The 21,493-nt window shown below is 40.3% G+C and overlaps 2 protein-coding genes across 5 annotated transcripts in view; both read left to right on the top strand.

Moving 5' to 3' along the window:
* Window positions 1-8,441, top strand: part of LOC121194813 (mitogen-activated protein kinase kinase kinase kinase 4-like) — a 111,101-nt gene extending 102,660 nt beyond the window's left edge. For all 3 annotated transcript variants that reach the window (XM_041057876.1, XM_041057875.1, XM_041057874.1), the window contains 6 exons: window positions 967-1,101; window positions 2,878-2,978; window positions 3,173-3,322; window positions 3,536-3,695; window positions 3,990-4,129; window positions 5,074-8,441. In XM_041057876.1, the coding sequence (XP_040913810.1) occupies window positions 967-1,101; window positions 2,878-2,978; window positions 3,173-3,322; window positions 3,536-3,695; window positions 3,990-4,129; window positions 5,074-5,157 (770 nt within the window). In that variant the 3' untranslated portion in view covers window positions 5,158-8,441. The remainder of the gene's footprint in view (window positions 1-966; window positions 1,102-2,877; window positions 2,979-3,172; window positions 3,323-3,535; window positions 3,696-3,989; window positions 4,130-5,073) is intronic.
* Window positions 8,442-13,661: 5,220 nt separating this feature from the next.
* Window positions 13,662-20,548, top strand: LOC121194814 (interleukin-1 receptor type 2). 2 transcript variants are annotated; one of them, XM_041057877.1, is made up of 10 exons: window positions 13,662-13,773; window positions 15,589-15,682; window positions 16,294-16,552; window positions 16,909-17,083; window positions 17,558-17,735; window positions 18,343-18,438; window positions 18,598-18,663; window positions 18,793-18,928; window positions 19,464-19,609; window positions 20,067-20,548. In XM_041057877.1, exons 1-10 carry the CDS (start codon window positions 13,693-13,695, stop codon window positions 20,210-20,212), a joined length of 1,377 nt encoding a protein of 458 aa, XP_040913811.1. In that variant the 5' UTR covers window positions 13,662-13,692; the 3' UTR covers window positions 20,213-20,548. The 2 variants fall into 2 exon arrangements, with proteins under 2 accessions (XP_040913811.1, XP_040913812.1); XM_041057878.1 differs by having other exon boundaries at window positions 13,688-13,773; window positions 15,528-15,682.
* The last annotated feature ends 945 nt before the right edge of the window (window positions 20,549-21,493 follow it).

The following is a 21,493-nucleotide window of genomic DNA, read 5'->3' as shown; positions in this document are numbered from 1 at the left end:
GACTTTTGTGATTTGACCATGCATCTCATTTTTGTCAAAACACATTACCTACCACACCGATTAATAATGTTGGAGCGTTTGCATTTTGGGAAGCAGGGGACGTTACCACAATTTAAAAAATTCTTGACAGGAAGAAGGAAAACACCTGATTGTTCAATAGTTATCTTTGTAAGAAGGTGTTTTTTCCAGATGCCTTTTTGGGTCCAGTTACATATATTCATAGATAACTGAGTGCTAGTACAGAACATGTCTTGTCTTTTATCCTTTGTACATTAAAGCTATTTTATTGTATTTCATTATTTTACAAAAATGACTTGCACTTATGTCATGCTTCTCATGAATACTTACTGAATTACTGTAGGTTTCATGTACAGAGGTCATACCAGGATGTGCTTTCTAACATGTGCTGTGTAACTGCTGGTTCTGTGCAGCATAGTAAAAAGAGGGACCGCTGGTCACACAGTGTTCCTTTGCATGTTGTTTTGTCCAAACGTGACCCACGCTCAGAATCACCAGCTTCCCGGAATGTTGCAAAACACTGTAAACATACAGGATGCAGGAGAAATCCCACAGAGTCTTTTAAGATATAAAATGTAATGGTTCCCAGACTGATCATTGCAACATTACAGATAAGAAGGTAATCCTTCAGACATGGTCAAATTAAAAACCGGGAGTCACCGTAACCTAGAATGAAATCTCAGCAAGCACTCAGCAGCCAATAAGGACATTATAAGTGTCCAAAGAGGTCAAAAGACCAGTGCATTTTAGCTTTTAGGCTTCAACAGGGTCTGTACAGACTGACACTATGCAGATTAAGCTGTAAAATTTTACAAATGCAGTTGGCAGTGACAGTAAATACAGGATGTAGGAGAAAATTTAGATTTGGTTTTGAATTTTAAAGAAGCAAATAGATAGAATATCAAATTAATTATTTGTGCCAATTCCACCTTGCTCAATCGGTGGCAGGTAAGAAGAACAAGCTCCGTGTGTACTACCTGTCCTGGCTGAGGAACAAGATCCTGCACAATGACCCAGAGGTGGAGAAGAAACAGGGTTGGACCACTGTAGGAGACCTGGAGGGCTGCGTCCACTATAAAGTTGGTAGGTCACAGCCTATATTTTCAAACACATCATTTAACCACATTTATGTCCAGAAATATTTCAGATGACATGCCAAAAGGTTAAGTTAGATGAAGCTCAGAGATTAAATAAGGTAATGGTTGGGCTTTCCTGTGACCTGAAGTTCTAAGGCATCTACTATGGCAACTTCCTGGTTCATTTCTGGCTGGGAACCTTTGTTGCATGTCATCCCTCCAAACTTTATGGCCATGGTTCCCATCATTTTGCTGTTACCTGTCAAATGAAGGCAAAAAAAGAAAACGGTTATTTTAAACTCTACAGGTTGAGAGGGATTAGTTTATGTCTGTTGCTGAAAATGGGGATGTTTAGGTCACGATTAGTAAAGGTATGGTTAAGATGAGCATAAGAATATGGTTGGCACTTTAAAGTCTTAGCCTTAACTGCTCTGAAATCTGTGAGAGCATGTCTAAATATCATTAGCATTTCATCCCTAATCTGTCTGATTGATTTTGTGGTTACAATATTTCAGCTTTTAACCAAAAAAAAAAAAAAAGAAAAAGAAAAGACAGATATCTGCTCGGTTATCCATCCCTGCTCCGTCCCATCCGCTTCCCATCAGAAACAAACCCAGCCACATCTGGACTCAAAACAGGGAAGCCTCTGTTTACAAACTTCACTAACTCAGTTTGATACACAGAGTGAGTGCATGTGAACGAGAACACGTCATTGATAAACGATGGGAGGAAAGCCCTTAGTTAAGAAATAATGCGGTAAGGACATCCGAGTAGACATGTAGCTAGGTTGTCCTGTCTAAAATTTAGAATGTCCTTGGTGATGGTAGTACCACTGAGCAGAGACAGCCACTTCCTGTTGGAAACTCCTCTCCACTGATCAGAGCTATCAGTCATGACGTGTTTCCTGCCCAGAAGTTTTATTCATGCGTGTCCATCGATTTTTGTCAGATTTCATCTTTGGAATCGCAGATGGCAGAGGCTGAGCCAACACAAGTGGGAAGTGCAGGACTTTCCGAAATCAAAGATAAAATCAGTATTTGTGGAAAACAAACTGTCCTACGTGTAACTCTGTCTGTGACTGTCACCCACTGAAACATCGCGGTTGATTGTGACTGAACAGAAAAACTAAATGAAAATATTAGTCTAGTTAAAACTATGTTTATTCAACTGGAGGCAAAAAGTTATCTTGTACAGATATTTGGTTAAGGAGGACCAATGGAGGGACATGCATAAAATTTGAAATGGCTTTTAATTGAACCCAAACTCTTTCTTTCTTTTAAATCCTCTCATATTTACATTGTACAGTAAATAAATGTATTCATACCTTTGTGCCATGAACAAGCCAGAATTTTAAGATAAGGCGTTTTGTAGTTTTAGAGTTTATTGTTTGATTTCTGACCTGCAGGTTCTGTACATTTTCATGTTTTTCTATAAACTGAATACTACAGCTGGAAAGAAAGTTACGGGGGGTCAGGAAATCCAAATGAGCATCGGTTTAAACCAAATTTAGTGCATTTAAAAAGCAAAAAAAAAAAAAATTAAGTTCTGGAAAAGACAAGCCCACAGCAGTGTCTCTAACGCCATACATCTGATCTGCCTGTTATATGATTTTAGGAGGAGAAGCCTAAACTGATGGTGAATAACCTATCAAAGTGGTCAACAGCAGCAAAAAACTGACCCACATTTTAACGTGCAGCTGATGCTGGTTTCCCACCCAGATGCTGGTTATTCTCCTGCTCATGTTGTTCTAATGTTTTGTTTTGTTTTGATATTTGTTCTCCAGTGAAATATGAGAGGATCAAGTTCTTGGTTCTGGCCTTGAAGAACTCAGTGGAGGTCTACGCCTGGGCACCCAAACCCTACCACAAGTTCATGGCCTTCAAGGTGAGTAAACTGACTGGCTTAGCTTGTGTGGATTTATGAATGCGTTAATGACGGCAATTACATGTATGACATTTTTAGGGTTAGGGATTCATTGATCATCTCTGCCTTGGCAAATATTTACTGATCTGACGCTCAGCTTCATGTTGGCTGACTGATCAAAAACCAAAAATGTTTTCCTGACCTGTGTCCTTCAGTCTTTCGGTGACTTGGTGCACAAACCCCTGCTGGTCGACCTGACTGTCGAGGAAGGCCAGAGGCTAAAGGTCATCTATGGCTCATGCTCAGGCTTCCACGCTGTGGATGTCGACTCTGGGGCTGTCTACGACATCTACCTGCCCACACACGTAAGAACACACAAACACAACATCTCATTTGCATGTTTGCTAGTGTGTTTTTGGATATTTCATTTCTCAGCCAGAGTTGCAGAGCCATGGTGAGAATTTCTGTTTCTAAAACTCTAGTTTTCACAGTTGCTCCTTAAACTAATGAGACTGTGATCTGAGTTTCCTTTTAAAAATCGTAATTCGGCACCATGTTGTTGTTGTGTGTCGCTGCAGATCCAAACCAGTATCCAGTCTCACGCCATCATCATCCTGCCCAACACCGACGGCATTGAGCTGCTGGTGTGTTATGAGGATGAGGGTGTTTACGTGAACACCTACGGACGCATCACCAAGGATGTGGTGCTGCAGTGGGGGGAGATGCCCACCTCAGTGGGTGAGTACCAGGGGCAACAGCTACACCGAGAATTTTTCGTTTGTACATTTCTGCAGATCAGTGGCGCCCTACTTTTTCTTTTTCTTTTGGTTTTAAACACATATGCACACAGATATTATATTTCGCCTGCGCAAGTAACCTTGATCATTTAGCAGTAGCTGTAGCTGCACAGGAAACACATACAGACAACTATACTCACACACAAACTATTCAGTGAGATCTTGAAACCTCGTGTTTTGTTTTGTTTTCTTTTTTAATTGCTGTACACTGGTTAACTTAAATACCTCTCTGCAGCCTACATTCGTTCCAACCAGATCATGGGCTGGGGGGAGAAGGCCATAGAGATCCGCTCGGTGGAGACCGGCCACCTGGATGGTGTCTTCATGCACAAGAGAGCCCAGAGACTCAAGTTCCTTTGTGAAAGAAATGACAAGGTGAGACCTCCATGTTGACATTCAACAACACATTATGACCTGATCTGTAAAGTGGGATGCGTTTCTTATCAGTGCTGCTCCAAGTGACTCCACTTGAGATTATGACTCTTGCAAATCTGAGATCTTGCAGCCGGCTGTTGGCAAAGTAACAAACATTTTAAACGACAACACAGTGTGTTAAAAATTTAAACTATCCACTACACAAGGAGGGTTTTGTTTCTGTTTGCGATGCTTGATGTCAGACATCACTGCAGGGCAGAGGACAGAGAAGAGCCTGTTCTCATATCGCCTTGCCATTCAGAGTGACTTAGGTTGTAGATTTTAAGCTATCGCTGCAGTCTGCTTCCCCGGGGTCTTCCAAAGTTTCTTTCAGTTTGCTCAGCCTGTGTTGGTTCAGCTTTTTCAGCTGCAGAAGTTGCTTCAAAACTGCTCTAGTTTCTCTTCTCCTCTCAGCTCTGCTGGCCCGTCTGAACAGACGGGAAGTTATGAATTACAATTTGGTTTTCCTCTCTGTGGTTCCTTTGCTGTGCATTAACAGAAAATGATGTGAGCTTTTGAGGAGCGTATACATATGAGAATAAGTTTTCTTTCCAGAAACACTTATACTTGGTCAGTTAGATGACTAATCTTAAAAGGTCTCCAAATCCAAACAAAGATGGGAAATTGCTTACAATCTTGCTCAGTGTACCTAACCTGAGCCAGAACTGTAAGTTTTATTATCAGTCGTATTAGTCTAAAATAATATTAATGTAACAATCATTCAGTCTCAATAAAAGATCTGAGAACAAAAAAAAAAAGAAACAACACATTTTACATTTTTATATCAGTATGTATAATAAGTATTTAGTTTTCTTGTGTTCAAATTCAAACTGCACCTGAAATCGAGTGAATAGAGAGTGTGATCATACCTGGTAATAAGAACTCCATCTGTGTCTCCTCCTCAGGTGTTCTTTGCTTCTGTTCGGTCCGGAGGCTCCAGCCAGGTCTACTTTATGACTCTGGGCCGAAGCAACCTGCTCAGCTGGTAGAGGTCCACACCGTGCCCTCTTCCTTCTCCTCTTCCTCCTCCTCATCTTACTCATTGTCCTCCACCCTCGCTAACACTGGATCTCAGAACCCACCGCCAATGTCTTCTCAGCCTTTGGACAACCAAAAGAGAGCAAAAACAACAATCGACCAGTCCTTTGGAGCAGACGACAACAACTGCTTTACCTTCATACTGGAGCCGCAGCCTTGTTGCATCCAAGCTCCGGGGGCGCCTGCCACACAGTGACAACCGGTCACGCTGTCATCACCCCCTGAAATACCTGAAGGGACAAAATGAAATCAGTGATAAATTAATTTATGAAAGGAAATAGAAATAAGTTAAATGTGAATTCAAGAAAAAGGGGGCGAACGACTTTTTGTTTCCCTCTCCGTTTTCTTGGTGCTCATCAGATCACGATGGGATAGATTTTGTACCTCTGCATCATTTCCGTGCTCCTGGGCTGGTCAGTAAAGCTTGAGGTCTTCTAACTACTAGTACTGCTACCACTATTATTACTACTACTGCTACTACCTTCTGCAGGTCTGCCTCTTGTAAGAGAGTTCCCCCTCTGCCCCATGTTATTGCCCTCCGCCCTTTCTTGTGAGAATATCATGGGGCTGGTGGGGTCGGAGTCCGTTGTATTAATGCTACAGTAGTGTGTGTAAATGTACTTCTGTTTGGTCCAGTTACTGCTGACATGCTGTTTAGAGGTCAAGACTGTCAGCCAGGGGGAAACTGTAAAACCCTGAAGCAGGTGACGAGCAGGTGGGAGGGGCCTAAGGTTTTACTGCAAGTCTGATTGATACAGAAGAGGATTAAGGCCACATGCAGAAAAAAAACTGAATTATGAGTTCAAAGTCATAATTCTGACTTTTTTTTCCCACATGTGGCCCTAATCCTCTTTCGTAGATTGATGGGATTCAAGACAAGGAGGTGTGTTATTGAAGTATTGTGTTGTTCGGACAGGTGCTTTAAAAAAGGGGGGTGATAGAGAGAGAGAGAGAGCTGGATTTCAGAATAGTATTTTTTGAATTATTACTATTATTATTATTCCTTGAAGATAAGTGTAACTATGTGGAGTTAAACAAGTCTTTTACCTTGTTTTTTTTTTTTTTTTTAAGATTTACGCACATCCACCCACAGTCCACAGTTTGCTTGCTTTTACTCTGAACTTACAGAGGTGTGAGGTGTGTTTGTCTCTAAAAAGAAAGTGATGTGGGGTGTGGTCCAAAAAATAAATAAATAAAAGGTGTCTATGTACAATAAAAGTTAATTTAAGCTTCCGGATAGTGTCAGTGGTCATGTTTCCCCCCATCAGTCAAACATGACGACCTAAACTCAACTCGGGTAGGGCGGTCACCCAGTGTCTCTCAGCTTGAGAAACTTGAACTGCTGTGAATAGTCAAATATAAAAGAAAAAAAAAAAGATGTTAATGGAGCGATAAAGTAGAGGGAAAGTTCAGTAAGTGTGTGTGCATGTGCGGTCGGAGAGTTCAGTGTCATCGACATATTGGATTTTCGTGGCAGAGAGGTAAACGTTTGGTCAGCAGGCTCGATTCAGTAGGAGTTGTTTTTTTTTCAGAAGGCAGTTTTCTATCTTCCATTATTTCAAATCATTTCATTTTTCCTGTGTATGAATGCAATGCACTAAGTGTCAAGAATGTAGAAAGACTTATTACTGTGTGGTGGTCTAAGGCATGAGATGATGTTTTTGCTTTGTATCTTGTCACAAGTGATCAATCCTAGATGTTCGATTTGGAGTTAAGACGACTGGAAGCTGCAGCAGCCGAGCCTCTACGTCAGGTGTAGATATTTTCCTTTTAAGGGGTGATTCTGTATTTGTTTTGCAACCTTTTCCACAGCTGTGAGAATCTGTGCGGCAGCAAACGCCTAGAGTGCGTCAGAGCTGAGGAGGGTTTTCTGGCATTCTGCGATTCCGCTCGCGTACGCCGGACACTCTTTTTCCATCAAATGAGGACACTCAGACTCTGGATTTCAGTGTTACTGTGATGAAGTGTCACAAAACAGGCAACATGGAGCAGGACTTTTCCTCACTCGGCTGTTTGTGAAGAAACTGAAAACGGAAACCCGCTTTTTCGGGAAGGAATTGTTTTCTCTATTTCGTGCTCTCCACTTCCTGCTCCAGCTGTTTTAAGTTGTCTGTATATGTGAAAGACTGAGCAGCAAACTGCAGCATCGATCTCCTTCAGGCCATCTGCTGGGCTGGATTTTCCTTCGTTTCCACAACAATTGCACATTGTTCACTGAAAAAAGGGGCACGGGAGAGTTCAATTTGTGCTCTGTCCAAACATGTCTTTGTCAGGTCACAAGCAGGTTTATCTTGGCTGTGGTTTTCCCCCTGACAATAACAACCACACACACACGAGCAGTGTTTTGACACTCCCTCCCCTTGTACAGAGAAGCTGTTTGGACCCCAGTGCTGTGTCGTCTGAGGTCTGTGTGTGCAGTAGTACCCAGTGTGTGTCTCTTATTGCATCAAGGCCTTGATGAGTGGCTGTACTGACTTCATGAAAAAAATTGTGGTTATTATTGATATTCTTAATGGGCTAAAAAAAAAAAAAAAAAAAAAAAAAAAGGATGAGTTTAAAGTCGATATCTGATGAGAAAAAGCAGTCGCGTGCCGACTTACATTGGAAAAAGTGCCAAGATGGCAGCATATAAAACATGTAAACATATTGTTAAGAAAACCACTACTTGGAAATCCTTTTTCTTAAAAAAAAAAAAAATCACTTGAAGCATTGTGTATTCTTAAGTTTTAGAGCTAGTTGAGAGGCTTAACTATAGTTTCTGTTGTTTCTGTAAGTCTACGTACACGTAAATATGCGACTGCGGTGGTTTAATATTATTCCGCTCACCTTAGGTGGAGAAAATGTTTACAGGGGCAATGTTTTGTTACACTAATGTGCATCACAGTATTTATGTTTAACGCATATGCGTCTGTTTCTTTAATTCTTTGTTTTTGAGCCCGGTTTTTATTGGATATTTTCTTTCTTTTTTTGGTCATGTCCCTTACCCCACTAAATCACATACTTACAAAACAATACAGAACACACGTGTTGTTCATTTCAGGTATTCACATAGCGCTGCTTCAATGTGGAAACATCGCAGTAACGTTCCCTGCAGGCTTGGACGTGAGGCGACGTATTTTTCCTCTGCTGTTTCTGCCATGCTACTCTAACTTATGTCCTCTCTGTGTATGACAGGAAGTCATGTATTTTCCTGAAGGCTTTTTTCTTTGAATAAACTTTAAAAGTAATTTTAAAATAAGGGTTTGTCCTTTTGTTTTTGAGAGGCCCCTGCTGCTGCTCACTTCGCAAACACACATACAAACATGTTGAAAAGAGACATGTTGTAACGTGTTGGCTAACTGAAACACCTCTAACACAGTTACAGTTCGGTTGGCTCTGTTTCAACAGATTTTATTTTGCCATTTAATATTTCTGTGAAAACACCATGTTAAAACTGTGTGTTTTCACATAAAACTAAAACCTGCGCTCAGTTAAATTAGACATGTAAAGTGTTGTATTAGACATTCTAACAACATTTTCAGACTTTCAAACAAAATATTATCAGAGTGTTGTAATTTTTGACTTCTTGTTGAGGCCATCCTGTGGTGTTTGTATGTCTGTTCTCAGTATGTGTGGGTGTCTGGGCGCTGCGGAAAAGAGAAGTAATGACAAATGTAATTTTCCTGGGTAAGGGGTAATTTATTGGCATGAGAGGTTATTTCCTTGGACCATGGCCCATCCACAGTGACCATCAAGTGAAATTAAATGTTAAGATGTATTTTTGTAATTTATAGATGTATAAAAGTGATTTAATGCTCTTTATCACCCCCAAGTGTCAGAAAGAGATGAGAGATTTAAATTTTTAAAAATTTTTAAAAAAATGTTTTACATCTTAAATTTAAATTTATCACCAAATAATTAACTGCATTGGGTAGGGGGTGCCTAGCTCTCGGTGGTCTAATTTTACAAAATTTAATGTTAATTGAAAACAAGTCTTCTTTAAAACAAACAACGACGAGTTTGCTAAAAATCCACAATCATTTCTTTTTGTTTGTATCAGACTACTGATAATATTTCTGCCATCATCTCAGGTCTTGCAGTCTTAAAAGTTGATGTGAAGAGTGTTTCTAACAGAGAGTGAAAATCATGCAACACGTTTCTGGATATTTTTTATCCAGTTAGGGTAAAATTATTTCATTAAGGTGCGATTACATAATGGCCTGGAGTTTGTCACACTGGGTTACGAAAAAATTGCATTTATTTTCTTGGAGTTTCCTATGAAAGCAAGTTTCTAACTAGCAAGCCTAACTGAAAGATGTTTCTTGGTGCTGCATTTAGAGGAATTTCAGATCTTCTGCTGCTTTCTCAGATGCACAAAATACTCTGTTGTCTAACTGAACAGAAATGGGTGCAGCTGGGCTTACAGTGCAACAGATAGATATGTTGGGTGGTTGGAAGGTAAACTCCCTAGTAAATGAAAAATAGAGCAGGCCTGTTAAACTGTTTAGTCATCTGTCCAGTGTTATTGAGCGCCAAGACACCACAGATAATGAGGTGATCTGGAGAATTCCCAAAACATGCAACATCTCATGCTTTCTCAATGGCCAGTCATTAGAGTTTCATGAACGGTATGTTCTGTGTCAGTCACCTTTTAACCTGCATGTGTAAAAGATAGTGGATGAACACTACTACTACTGCGTGTGCTTGTTTTTTGTTTTACTTATTGCTCAATCTGTATTTTTCGCTACCCCCCCCATACCGAGAATACAATAATAAACAGATTAATTCTGCTTTGCAGATGAGGATGCTCCCTAGAGACTAAGACAGGGGTGTCAAACCTGTCCACAAAGGGCCGGTGTGGCTGCAGGTTTTTGTTCCAACCAAGCAGCAGCACACCAGACTTGACTCATTTAATCAACTGATCTCAGTCTTCAGACAGTTGATTGGTCAAACTGTGTGCTCTTCATTGGTTGGAACAAAAACCTGCAGCCACACCGGCCCTTTGTGGACAGGTTTGACACCCCTGGACTAAGACATAAGCAGAATCTGCTGAGATGAAAATTCTTATCGGCTTAGTTTTGAGTAACTGTCACGATGAAACTTAATTTTAATCAAAATGGGAGAGGCTTGTAGCTTAAGGCTACATTAGCTGCTACAAGCAGAACACACCTGAATCTCCAAACAATGCGGTGCATGCAATCATCCAATCAGCCAATCATGTGGCAGAAGTGCAGTGCACGCAGATACAGGTCAGAAGCTTCAGTTTATATTCACATCAAACACTAGAAAGGGGGAAAAAAGTGTGATCTCAGAATGCACAACATGTCCAACCTTGAGGCGGATGGACTACAACGGCAGGAGACCTCGTCTGGTTCCGCTCCTGTCAGCCAAAAACAGGCTCACCAAAACTGGACAGTTTAAGACTGTAAAAGCAGCTGAGGCTGCAGATGGTAATATTAATAGCATGAATCCATGGACTCAACCTGCCTTGTGTCAACAGTTCAGGCTGGTGGTGTAATGATGAGGGGAATGTTTTCTTGGTTCACTTTGGGCCCTTTAATATCAATCAAACATTGTTTCAGTGCCACAGCCTATCTGAGTGTGGTTGCCGACCCCGTCCATCCTTTTATGGCAATCAAGTCACCAGAGAGCAGAACCTCAAAGAAATGTTTCCAATAGTTGGTGGATTTCATGTCAGAGGAACTGAGACTGTTTGAAGAGCAAAATGTGGCCCTTCCCAGTATTTGAACAGTGCTCGGTGAGTGTATCTGATAAAACACATGGCAGACAGACACACGTTGGACTCAAGTGTGGCCACACCCTAAGAGGATGACATCATTTTACCAAATCTCCGTCATTTGCTGGTTCTGTTTGGAATCGGTCACTGTGACACAGACCAGACACACGGTTAAGCACAGTAAACTTTTCTACTTTGCGTCAGACTCAGTAAAATGTGGAATACAGCACTTGCACGGGATCTAGCTGGCAGTTATGTGATGGTTTCCATGACAACCTGCCTCCTCCCTACAGCTTGCATCACTGAGCAGGCTGGTCATGTCATTTGCATAGGTATGTGCATATTGGAAAATGCCCCATCACGATCAATATGTCCGCCAAACTGAGTCATGCACAAGGTGGTGGATACCACAGTTTCTATGCAGTGCAATGACTGAAGAGTGAGTCACTCTACTATTACACAGCTGTTTTTAAAACATGAATACACTAGGAATGTTCGGTGAGCGCCAGTTTTTTTTTTTTTCTCTTCCGAGTCAAATATACTGACAGCGGTGCAAAGTCATGCAGGGGTGGCAGTGTTGGGGGAGCAAACATCAGTTTACTCTTTACAGCTATTGCAACTGATGTTCAGTCAATTAAATGACAAATTAAATTAAATGGCAGAGATTTGATATGACACTTATAAATCGATTTCAAAACCACTACAACTATAAGAAAAATTGTCGCAAAGGAATATCAGTTCAACTTCGGTTGTTGTCAGACAGCTAAATGTCTTCACCATTGTTTCATGAATTAGTCTCATTTTCCAAAACAACTGCAAAAGCAAACAGTTAAATTACGCTGAGATTATGTTAGCATTGGCCTTGCTAATATAAGAAGATGGAAGCATCAGGGGCTAATGTTAACATTAAGTTGGCCCTTTGGCTGAGGAGTCCCAGAGCCCTAACATCACAGATATTATACACCCTTCAGTCTTCACTCTCAGGTGTGTTGTATGTGTCAAGGCAATTCTCGCCAAAAGGTGACCAGTTTACCCCCCTGATGAAGAACTTGAGCCTTATTCACAAACTCACAAAATTCAGCTCGTAAAAAATGAAGCCCTGTTTCTGTCTGCGCTTTACACTTGCTGATTCTTGATACTTTTCAGTGGAGGTGATTTAAAATGTGGAGAAGCAAATTTTCTTTAACGCCTCCTCAAACTAACTTGCTAAATTTTCAAGTAATAATAAATGACAGCTGTAGGACACAGTTTGTCCTTCTCGTGTATTATCACAAGGCTAAGCATCCATTCTTCTAAAAACATGCCTGTCTGACAATCAGACTGTTCTTTAACAATACTGATGTTAAAAGTACTGACTCCCTCTAACCAATGGGAATTTTTTCGGACATGCATGGATGCGGACAAGTGACACAGTCAGAGAGAAAACTAGAGAAATTTGGGGCCACCTGATAGCTGGATGGTTAGGGTACATGTTACATGGGCTTAAATGCCCTGAGCAGCTGGTTCCTGGTCTGTTATTCTCCTGCTCTCTCTCACCCTGCTTGTGTTTACTATTGCTATCAAATAAATACACAACAAAGAGCAAAAAAAAAAAAAAAGGGTAAAAACAAACCACAGCGAAAATAAGCAAGCCTGAACCCAACCCAAGCTTAAAGCTTTTTCACAAAAAAAAAAAAAAAAAAAAAGCTGGGCCTTGTTGCTGAATTCTGCTTTGTTACTTCACCTGAAAGCTCTCTACACTGCCACACCTCCCCTGGTCTCTTACTTACTGCAATATCAAATGCCACCTGCTCTGAATAATGTGTGTACACTCACGTACTGCCTCACCAGAAAACTAGGGAATGTCATGCATTTCATTATAGTACGTTTGCCTTGTAATTACTAATCATGAGATATTAAAGGTGAGGAAACCATACACAAGCTGTCACCACATGCTATGAGCTGTCCTACTCCTCCGGTTTGACAACAAAAAACTGCTGTACAATTGTAGTAACAAATACCCACCGGTCAAATGACTCAGCCAACAGATCTGGGACAAGAGGTCAAAACAAATGAAGCTTTACAACTTAAAATAACAGACAGTGATGACAATATAAAGTAACAGGCAAGAGGTGAATGCTGTCTTTGCCAAATGTTTTATCTTATGAATAACAAATCATCAAAATACCATGTCTTCGAGTGTCAAGCATGGACGTCGCTCTGACCAGTTTTCTGCAACAAGAACTTTTAGACTTTAAACTATTTGCACCCCCTTTGTATTGGGGTCGCAACAGAAATGTCTCAAAGAGATGAATATCTCAAAAACTGACCATCTGAGTAGCTACATACTGCTGGTGGTGAGAAAATGTTTTTTATTATGTGGGTGAACAACCACTTACTGATTATCTTTCTCTCATATGTGGATAGCTGGCCTGTATGTGTGTGTGTGTATTGTGCTAAAACAAACATAGAGATGTCCTCCACTGATGCAAGAGGCAGATGATGTCAGAGAAACAGTAACACAGCTTTTAAACACTAGGAAAACTAGACCACTGCCTCTCTTCTAAATGAACCTGCAGGAAATACCTTTGGGTTGCAAGAACTGTAGCTTTTCTCCCACCATGTATGTGTGTGTGTCTGTGTGTGTCTGTTGAGGAGTCAGCAGACATAAGTGGTGAGCTGTACAGTACACTGCGTTACATTGGGAAACCTAAGAAATTTCCATCTCAGAGGGGTGGGAACCTTGAAAAGAGAGTGCAGGTTCCCCCTGGGCCGACAGGAAACTGACCACATGCTGCTACAGTCCACGCGCTCATCACATCTGCCTGTCACCGTCGTCGCATTACTGGGCCGCCACGCTCACCTATACAACGTGAGTATGCTGTACTACTGTAGTTGTAATCATATGCTATTATATACACATAGACTATTTTATATGTGTGTGTAAATATGTATGTATACATGTATATACATATATGTATGTATATATGTTTGTATGTTATGTTAATTAACATTGCGTTTATATATATAGTATGATAAGCGTATATAAAATGAACAATTGTGTATATGTATATATGTAGAAATTTATATTTATATACATACTGTTAATACATTAATGTTGACATCATAATTATATATTTTTTTGCACTTCTGCTTATGTTTTCTAACTTGAGCATGGACCGTATATGGGTATCTTCAGTTCCTCTAAAAAAGCTTGAGATTTATTCAAAAATTCAAAAATGATCCAAGTGTAAACTTTTGCCAAAGTTACAAATCTCTAAATATAATCAGTCAACAATACCACATAATCCATCCATAATTACTAAATACATATATGAATATATTCATTTATGGTTTGTGTACATATATTTATTTTTATCATAAAAACATAAAGTAATATTTACAGTCTATTCAAAGGCAATTAAAGTACTGCGATGAGGATCACTGAAAACTGACCGAAACTGAATTAAACTCCTCCAATAGAATTATATGTGTATTATGTAGTTAGCAAACAGAGATATGACTGTCAGGCATTTTATCCATTTGCCAAAATTTCCATTTAATCCCAGATAATGACACGCTTAATGCCTTGTGATTCAGTGTATCGACATTCATTTACAGCAATGGCACTCCCACAGATTTTATGAATGGACTGCCCTTTGATGACACACCGAAACATAGATTTATCGGGGAAAAGATTTATCACTTGTGTATGTGTGTGTAAGAGACTGTGTTGCTGCCTGCTGTCAGCTGATCCTGCAATCACAGGCGAGGAAACAGAAGCAGAAGTGAAAATCGAATTGTTTCCATGGAAATGATGATGATTTAACTTTGCGGCAGAAATTTCTCTGCACAAGCCAGAGAGTTAATCTTCCTGTCTGACAGGGCCCCAGCCATAATTGAGAAATAATAGAACAGAATAGAATAAAATAATATGGAGCAGAAATAAACCTTTTATGACCAAATACAATGTAGGACATCTTAATTAAATTAAGATAGAATGCAATATGTCAGAATAATAGCTATTTTCTACTATAAATATATAAACAGAATACAATAGAGTAGAATATAGTAAATTAAATATGGTACAATAGACTTAATTGATTAGATTAGATTTGACAATGCTTTGTACATAATAAACGAGAAAAACAGTCCTATATTTTTCGTCATTAATAATTAGTTGAAATCTTTTTTTTTTTAATTTTATTATTATTGTTAGTGGGAGCTGGTCAGTTTTGCTGACCTCTGATATTAGTGACTTTTATGCATTCAGTGTGACTCAGTGATGTATTGGTGCTGGTAATGCCTTGTGGTTAAATCTCACCGTTGAGTTTGGGGGCGGGATAAATGGGAGTGCCAGATGACGATTCACGTGATGTCATAAGTTTTACGGTGTACAAAAGAGTTTAAATTAGAGCTAAATGTCAACAAACCTGTAGCTGCTTGAGGAAACAACGTCTCGCTTTGCCAGTATTTTGATTTTTCGCCATTAGTCTTCAGGGGTTTACTGTGATTGTTATTCCCCTGGTTTGCTCTTCTCTTACACCTCAGCATTTACTCTCTATCATTAAATCCAATTAATTTCACTGGAAGCTGAAAGCAACTGAACAAATCCTGCTCTCTCAGGTGGTCCACTAGTTAGACATCACTTCAGATTTCTTCGGTGGAACTTTTTCTGTCCCTGCAGACTGCCAGCATGGTTCGCTTGGCATTGATGTTTGCTGTGGTCATTGCTGAATACGTTCATGGAGTGCCTCCATTACGCCCTCTGCCTATGAAAGGTAAGCATGCTGTATATTACGTAGCTGCACATATTGCATATTACACACAAGTACAAACTGACCAAATTTCTCTGTCTGTGCAATCAAAATAATGGCTTCTTAACGGGTAAGCTCACTGGTGAAAAGGTGAAACTGGGTTCACTTGGGTGCATCTCAGGCAACATGAGAAGAATCAAAAGTGAAACAGGGGCAGTGGACAAACAGCGGAGCTGTTTGTCCACTGCCCCTGCTCCGCTGTGGACAAACTTACTAACTTAAACCTTTTCTCTAAGTGGAAGAGCAAGTAACTTTTCACTCACGGAAAAGTTTCAAGCTTTTGTTTTAAAATGGATGACTATTTAAACGAAGCTTCTCTTTGAACTTGTGTGAAGAGGCCATGGTACACACAGAATCGTAAACTAAAAGATGCCCTGGTAAAAGAAAATTATGGATAAGGTGGAAGTGAAGAATGACATGAAGCAGAATGGTGCTCCCTCCTAAGAATAGTATATCATTACTCAAACATTGAGTTTAACCTCATCGGGCTATTGCTGTTTTTTAGTACTAGACAACACTGTCTGGTCATTATCTAACCGCAGTAATACAGTTTTTATGTGTTGTTTCCCCTGCAGACGGCTGCTACCTGGTGTCTCCAGAGGTGGAGATATTCAGAATGGAAGGCGAAGCCATAATCCTCTCCTTTCCGATGTTCAAGAGAGTGCTCAAAGTACGCAACATCGCCCCCCCAACAGCAAGGTACCTCATCACCAAGGACAATAGAACAGACGGTGTGTCCTATGAGGGCGACGGGCGTGTCCAGCAGCGTAACAAACAGCTGTGGTTCCTTCCGGCTCAGGCTTCAGACTCAGGAGAATATATCTGCACTTACAGGTAGCCAACAAGACTTCAAGCACTTGTCACGTATTTTCATCCCTCACCTGAGCTGCTATTTTCTTTACGCTCCACTGAACATTTATTTATATTTTGTATAGTATTTTCAGAGGGTTGCCCTTTCTATTGCTTCCCTCCATAACGAGGTTAAGGGCAGAGTGAGCTACAAAACAACATCTCTGAAACTAGCAAAGATTTTATATATTTTTTTACATCTTTGCTCAAAGATACTTCAGTGAGGCAGATGCCTGACGTCGTGCGGATTCAGATTTTCTAAGCGAAAAATTCTGTGTTTACTTGCTGCATCTTCTTGCTACCTGCAACTTAAAAATTTTCTGTCTCACTTATTTCTCCAGAAATGAAACCTACTGTATAACTGGGAGTATCACGCTGCATGTGTACGAGTCCAGTTCAGTGGACATGGAGAAACTGCCCTATCCAATGTCAGCCAAAGTGGGAGAGAAGCTGACACTGAGGTGTCCCTCTCTAGATGGCTTCAACAAGACAGACAGACTGATAGAGTGGTACAAGGTGAGAAGAAAATTTATACTGGATTCTGACAAGTTTGTCAGTTGTTCAGACTTAAATCTTTTAATCTTTTAAAATCACAGATTTGTTTTCAGGGAGTTTGAGCTGTAACTGATCATGTCAGCTGAAAAATGTTTTAGCTGTTTAAAGTAGCATTTATTTATCATAGTTAGACACTGACGCCTGTCACTATAATACAATGGGAGAGGAGTTACAGTACAGCTGGGTAGAAGGACGTGAATTCCATTGTTATTTTTGCTGTGTGCCAGTAGATGTCAACAAAAGTCACAACCTCACCTGACAGTGCAGCGCCAAACACCCTCTCATTCTACATATGCAAACCACACAGATAGATGCCTAAAACTAAAAACTCATCAAGCACCAATCATGCAGCATTTTGGAGCATGGGATGCCCCCAGCTAGCTAGTGCCTTTTGCTCCTTCCCCATGAGTGACACAGCATGTGGCTTTCTCACAGGACTCCAGCTCCACTGCCCTTCAGCCGGGCGCAGCGGGCTCCTTCCGCGGGGACAGCGGCAAGCTAACGATCTCGGCCGTGAAGCGGACCAACGCGGGCGTCTACACCTGCCAGCTCAGAGTGCTCATCAACAACCAGCGGTACAACGTCAGCAGGGTCATCCTGCTCAGCGTGCAAGGTAGGTGACGTCACAACACTCGTCATTTCTTTTATGAATGGCGCCGCTGGGGAGTGTAGGCTAACTCAGGGTTGTTATCTAAAACATTTCTATTGCAGATTTTTTTTTTTTTTTGAAACCTGATTAGAGCTACTGCGATAAAAGAGTGTTGGCTGTTAGGTCTCACTTGTTAAATACCTCTTCAGTCATATTTTATCTCTGCTGCATTTAATGATTGAATGAAATATTTAAAAAAAAAGCAACTGTGGATTTTTATTCGTTTGATGAAAAATCACCAAATGTTACTGTAATTACAGGATCTTGAGTAATAATCATATATACATGAATAAATCTGAGATGCCAGTTCACTTCCTCGGGACACTGCCGCAAATTATTAGCATGCTCTGCCCTCTAGTGGCCTAAAAGGTGCAACACAGTGGCTTTGCACAGCCACAGGGACCAGACTTCAGAAATACAAAAACCCGCTAACACATTAACACGGTTACTTGGCATGACATATCATTATTGTGTGAAATAAGTCATTGTCACCGTCATATGAAGAGCTTTTTGTTTGGTTTTGTTTACACTTGTCTAAATCTGGGTGTATGTGTGAATTTGTGTCTGTCAGGTCCAGACCCTGCAGTCCTTACCACTGTGCCTGATCCCTCCATGACTTCTAACCCAGAGCTAACGAGCAGCAGCAGCAGCAACAACACTGTTCACAGTGAGCTTTTTAGAGCTTTTTTTGGGGGCATTCACTTGTTACTTTACTTCTCTGTGGGGAACAATAAAAATAATTCTACTACTGCCAGATTGTTTATATTTCATATTTGAATTCCCAGTGTTTGTATCTATTCATTAACTGTTTGTCTTTATGTCTTAGCTCCAATAATTCGACCACCTGTGATCATTTCACCAATGAATGGAACCACTTTTGAGGGCCCGCATGGTGAGGGATTTTTTATTAAAAATGTTTTTGAGCGTGCTGATAACTCAAATTTCATGCTTATATGCAAAATGCATTAATGAATAAAAAGAGTGTTTAGATTCAATTAAGGTCTAATGTCACTTCATTTAGGTTCAGGACTGGAGCTGTCTTGCATGGTACTCACTGAATGTCAAACGGCAGATTCCACTGTGGTCACATGGCTGGTCAATGGCCAGTCAGTGGAGTCATCATATCTTGATGGACGGGCTCTGCAGGGGGGAAGGAGGTAACTAATTGGTCATAACAAAACACCTTATTCCAGCCTTTAGATTAATAAGTGTGAAGCACTACGTTGGTCCCCTAAAAGAAAACCACAAGCCACTTTCCAGCTAGGAAATAAGGTACCTTGGAGCCCTCAGGTGGCAGAGGAAGATAACTGCTTGACTTTATATTAGACTGAAATCCAAACCTTTACTTTTATGACGTGTGCATTGCGCTGGGGGAACAGTAGTGTCTATCGACAACACATTAAAATTTTTGTTGTTTGAAATGTATGCTGATGTAAGTTTGAAGTAGGCTTAATTGTAAATTAAAATACTTTGGATTGTACCACACTGTATTTTGATTGTCAAAATCCAGTATGTACAAAGATTTGCCACACGTGATTAGGGCCACTTACAGAGGAGAATTATAATATAAACACCTTGCATAGTTTCAGCCTTGAGATAGATCCGACAGAAGTTAGCAGCTTTTTATAACATTACCCACCCAAAATCATACCACATAAAAACAGATGGCTGTGTCTGTATCAATGTTCCCAGGTTAACCAAGGTGTCCGAAGGCTGCCAGATTGAACTGAGGCTAGCTGTTGTAGCGATGACAGAAGAAGATGTGAAGACAGAGCTGAAGTGTGCCGCTCAGAACCAGGGAGGAAGGCGGGAAGTTGTCACACAGCTTCAAACAGAGGGTAAGCTAGAGGCAAGATGCACGAGAAGTCAAATGACTAGGCAGGCTGTAAACACGCCAGCCACTTTATATGGAGAGTGGCAGTAATTCCTTATTGCACAGTTGTGTGTGGATAAATACGGCAAGTAAACAGGTCAACGTACCCACTGGACAGTTTGGGTAATAATCTTTTCATTTGCCTTCCTTTTATTTTCCAAATAAGTTTAACATGAACGTTCATTTGAAACCTGCCTGACTGTCTGACTGCTTGTGTTTCTTGCCCAGTCTGACTTTATTTTAGCAATGTCACCAAATTCTAAATACTCAGTAAATAACTTAGTACCTATTATCACAACCAGTGTAACCACTAGACAGTCCAAGATCTAATACAGTGGAATTATTCTTTGCAGTGATCAAGACAACCAGCTGCTTCTACTGTATATCAAAACATCAACTTACCTTTGTCTCTGTCTTTGCAGACTCCACATTTACATGGCTGGTGGTAGCTGTGGTGGCCGCATCCTACTTCCTGACAGTAGTTTCTATCTTCCTCCATGTCCTCTTCAAACCTAAAAGGAAAAGGAAAATGGATTACATTCTGGCTCGACAGAACAGCACCTTCTAGCTCTGCTGGTGAACGTATTCCCTCCACAAACAAAGACCTTCTTTAAAGTGTTTGCTGTTACGTCAAATTAGTCTTTCTTACACTGTGTTTATGTGGTGTTGTGCAGTGGCACCACCACATTGTGTTTCTGATAAACTCTCCTATTACAGGGATTCAGTGTTTTTAAATCACTAGTAGTTACCCACTGTCCTTCATTTGTTCATCTTCAACTGAGAATTACACAAGGAATCTTGGTCATTTTTCAGTGATAGTGTACTCGTGGAAATGACATGCATTTGGTTTATTTGTGCAGTTGCAGCCCTTGCACAAGTTATTTTTTCATGAATCTATCTCGCATCGCAGAAATATCCTGCTGAAATGTAAAAACAGAACAACCAGACTGATGCTTCACAAAAGTCCAGCAGAAGTTCTAATATGTGGTGAAGGCTTCTGCCATGGCAATATCTGTATATGGCATACAAGTGTATATGAGGTCATTTCGTTTCTTTGTTTTGTCATTCTAACACTCCGTCAAAAATACACACTCAGTGGCAACTTTAGCAGGCACACAGGTAAAAATAAATGCAATCCAATTCAACAGCTCAGCCACGAATTCTAGCCTTACAGATAAGAATGTTCAGTTTTGATTGACACTGTCAGAGAGGTATTATTTAACCATATGTTTATTATTGAGCTTACAGTGTAATGCAGTCCAGTTTAACACCACTGCAAACTATGCACGTGTGTATTTTGAAAAAAATAACGTGTGTTCTCAGGGAAGCATCTTGTAAAGTAGAGAAGTGTTCAGTTCATTTGCGAATCAGAATGTCTGACTATACTCAAAGAATATAGTTTGAGAAAAAACTCTCAGTGTTGATGTGTGTGTTTGATTTAATGTAGAATTTACGATGTTATAATCCTATAAAACATTACTGTTCCATTAAAGTACTGTGTTGATGCTTTAACTGTTGTGCTGACTTTTCTAAATTCAGTATGTGATTATTGCATGTAAGACTGTGATGCTTCATGCAGAGAGGTGTTTCCATCTTATTCATCTCTACTGTCCTGTGAAAATCACGTCTTCTTGAGCAAAGAAAAACAGCCCAGTTTTAGGCTTTGCAGCAATAAATGCTCCAGATCATCCAATGGGTATATTTAATTGTTTATGAAAGGAGGAGAATATGCTTAGGACGTGAAATTACATTTAATCCTAACACTTTTAAAATCACTAAATTTGAAGATCCACAGTTTTCACTGGACAGAACTATTACTGTCCTTCTGAGGTGCATGAGACAGACAAGG

The sequence above is a fragment of the Toxotes jaculatrix genome, chromosome 15 (assembly GCF_017976425.1).
Source record: "Toxotes jaculatrix isolate fToxJac2 chromosome 15, fToxJac2.pri, whole genome shotgun sequence".
NCBI lineage: Eukaryota > Metazoa > Chordata > Actinopteri > Toxotidae > Toxotes > Toxotes jaculatrix.
This window is presented reverse-complemented; position numbering and strand designations above follow the sequence as displayed.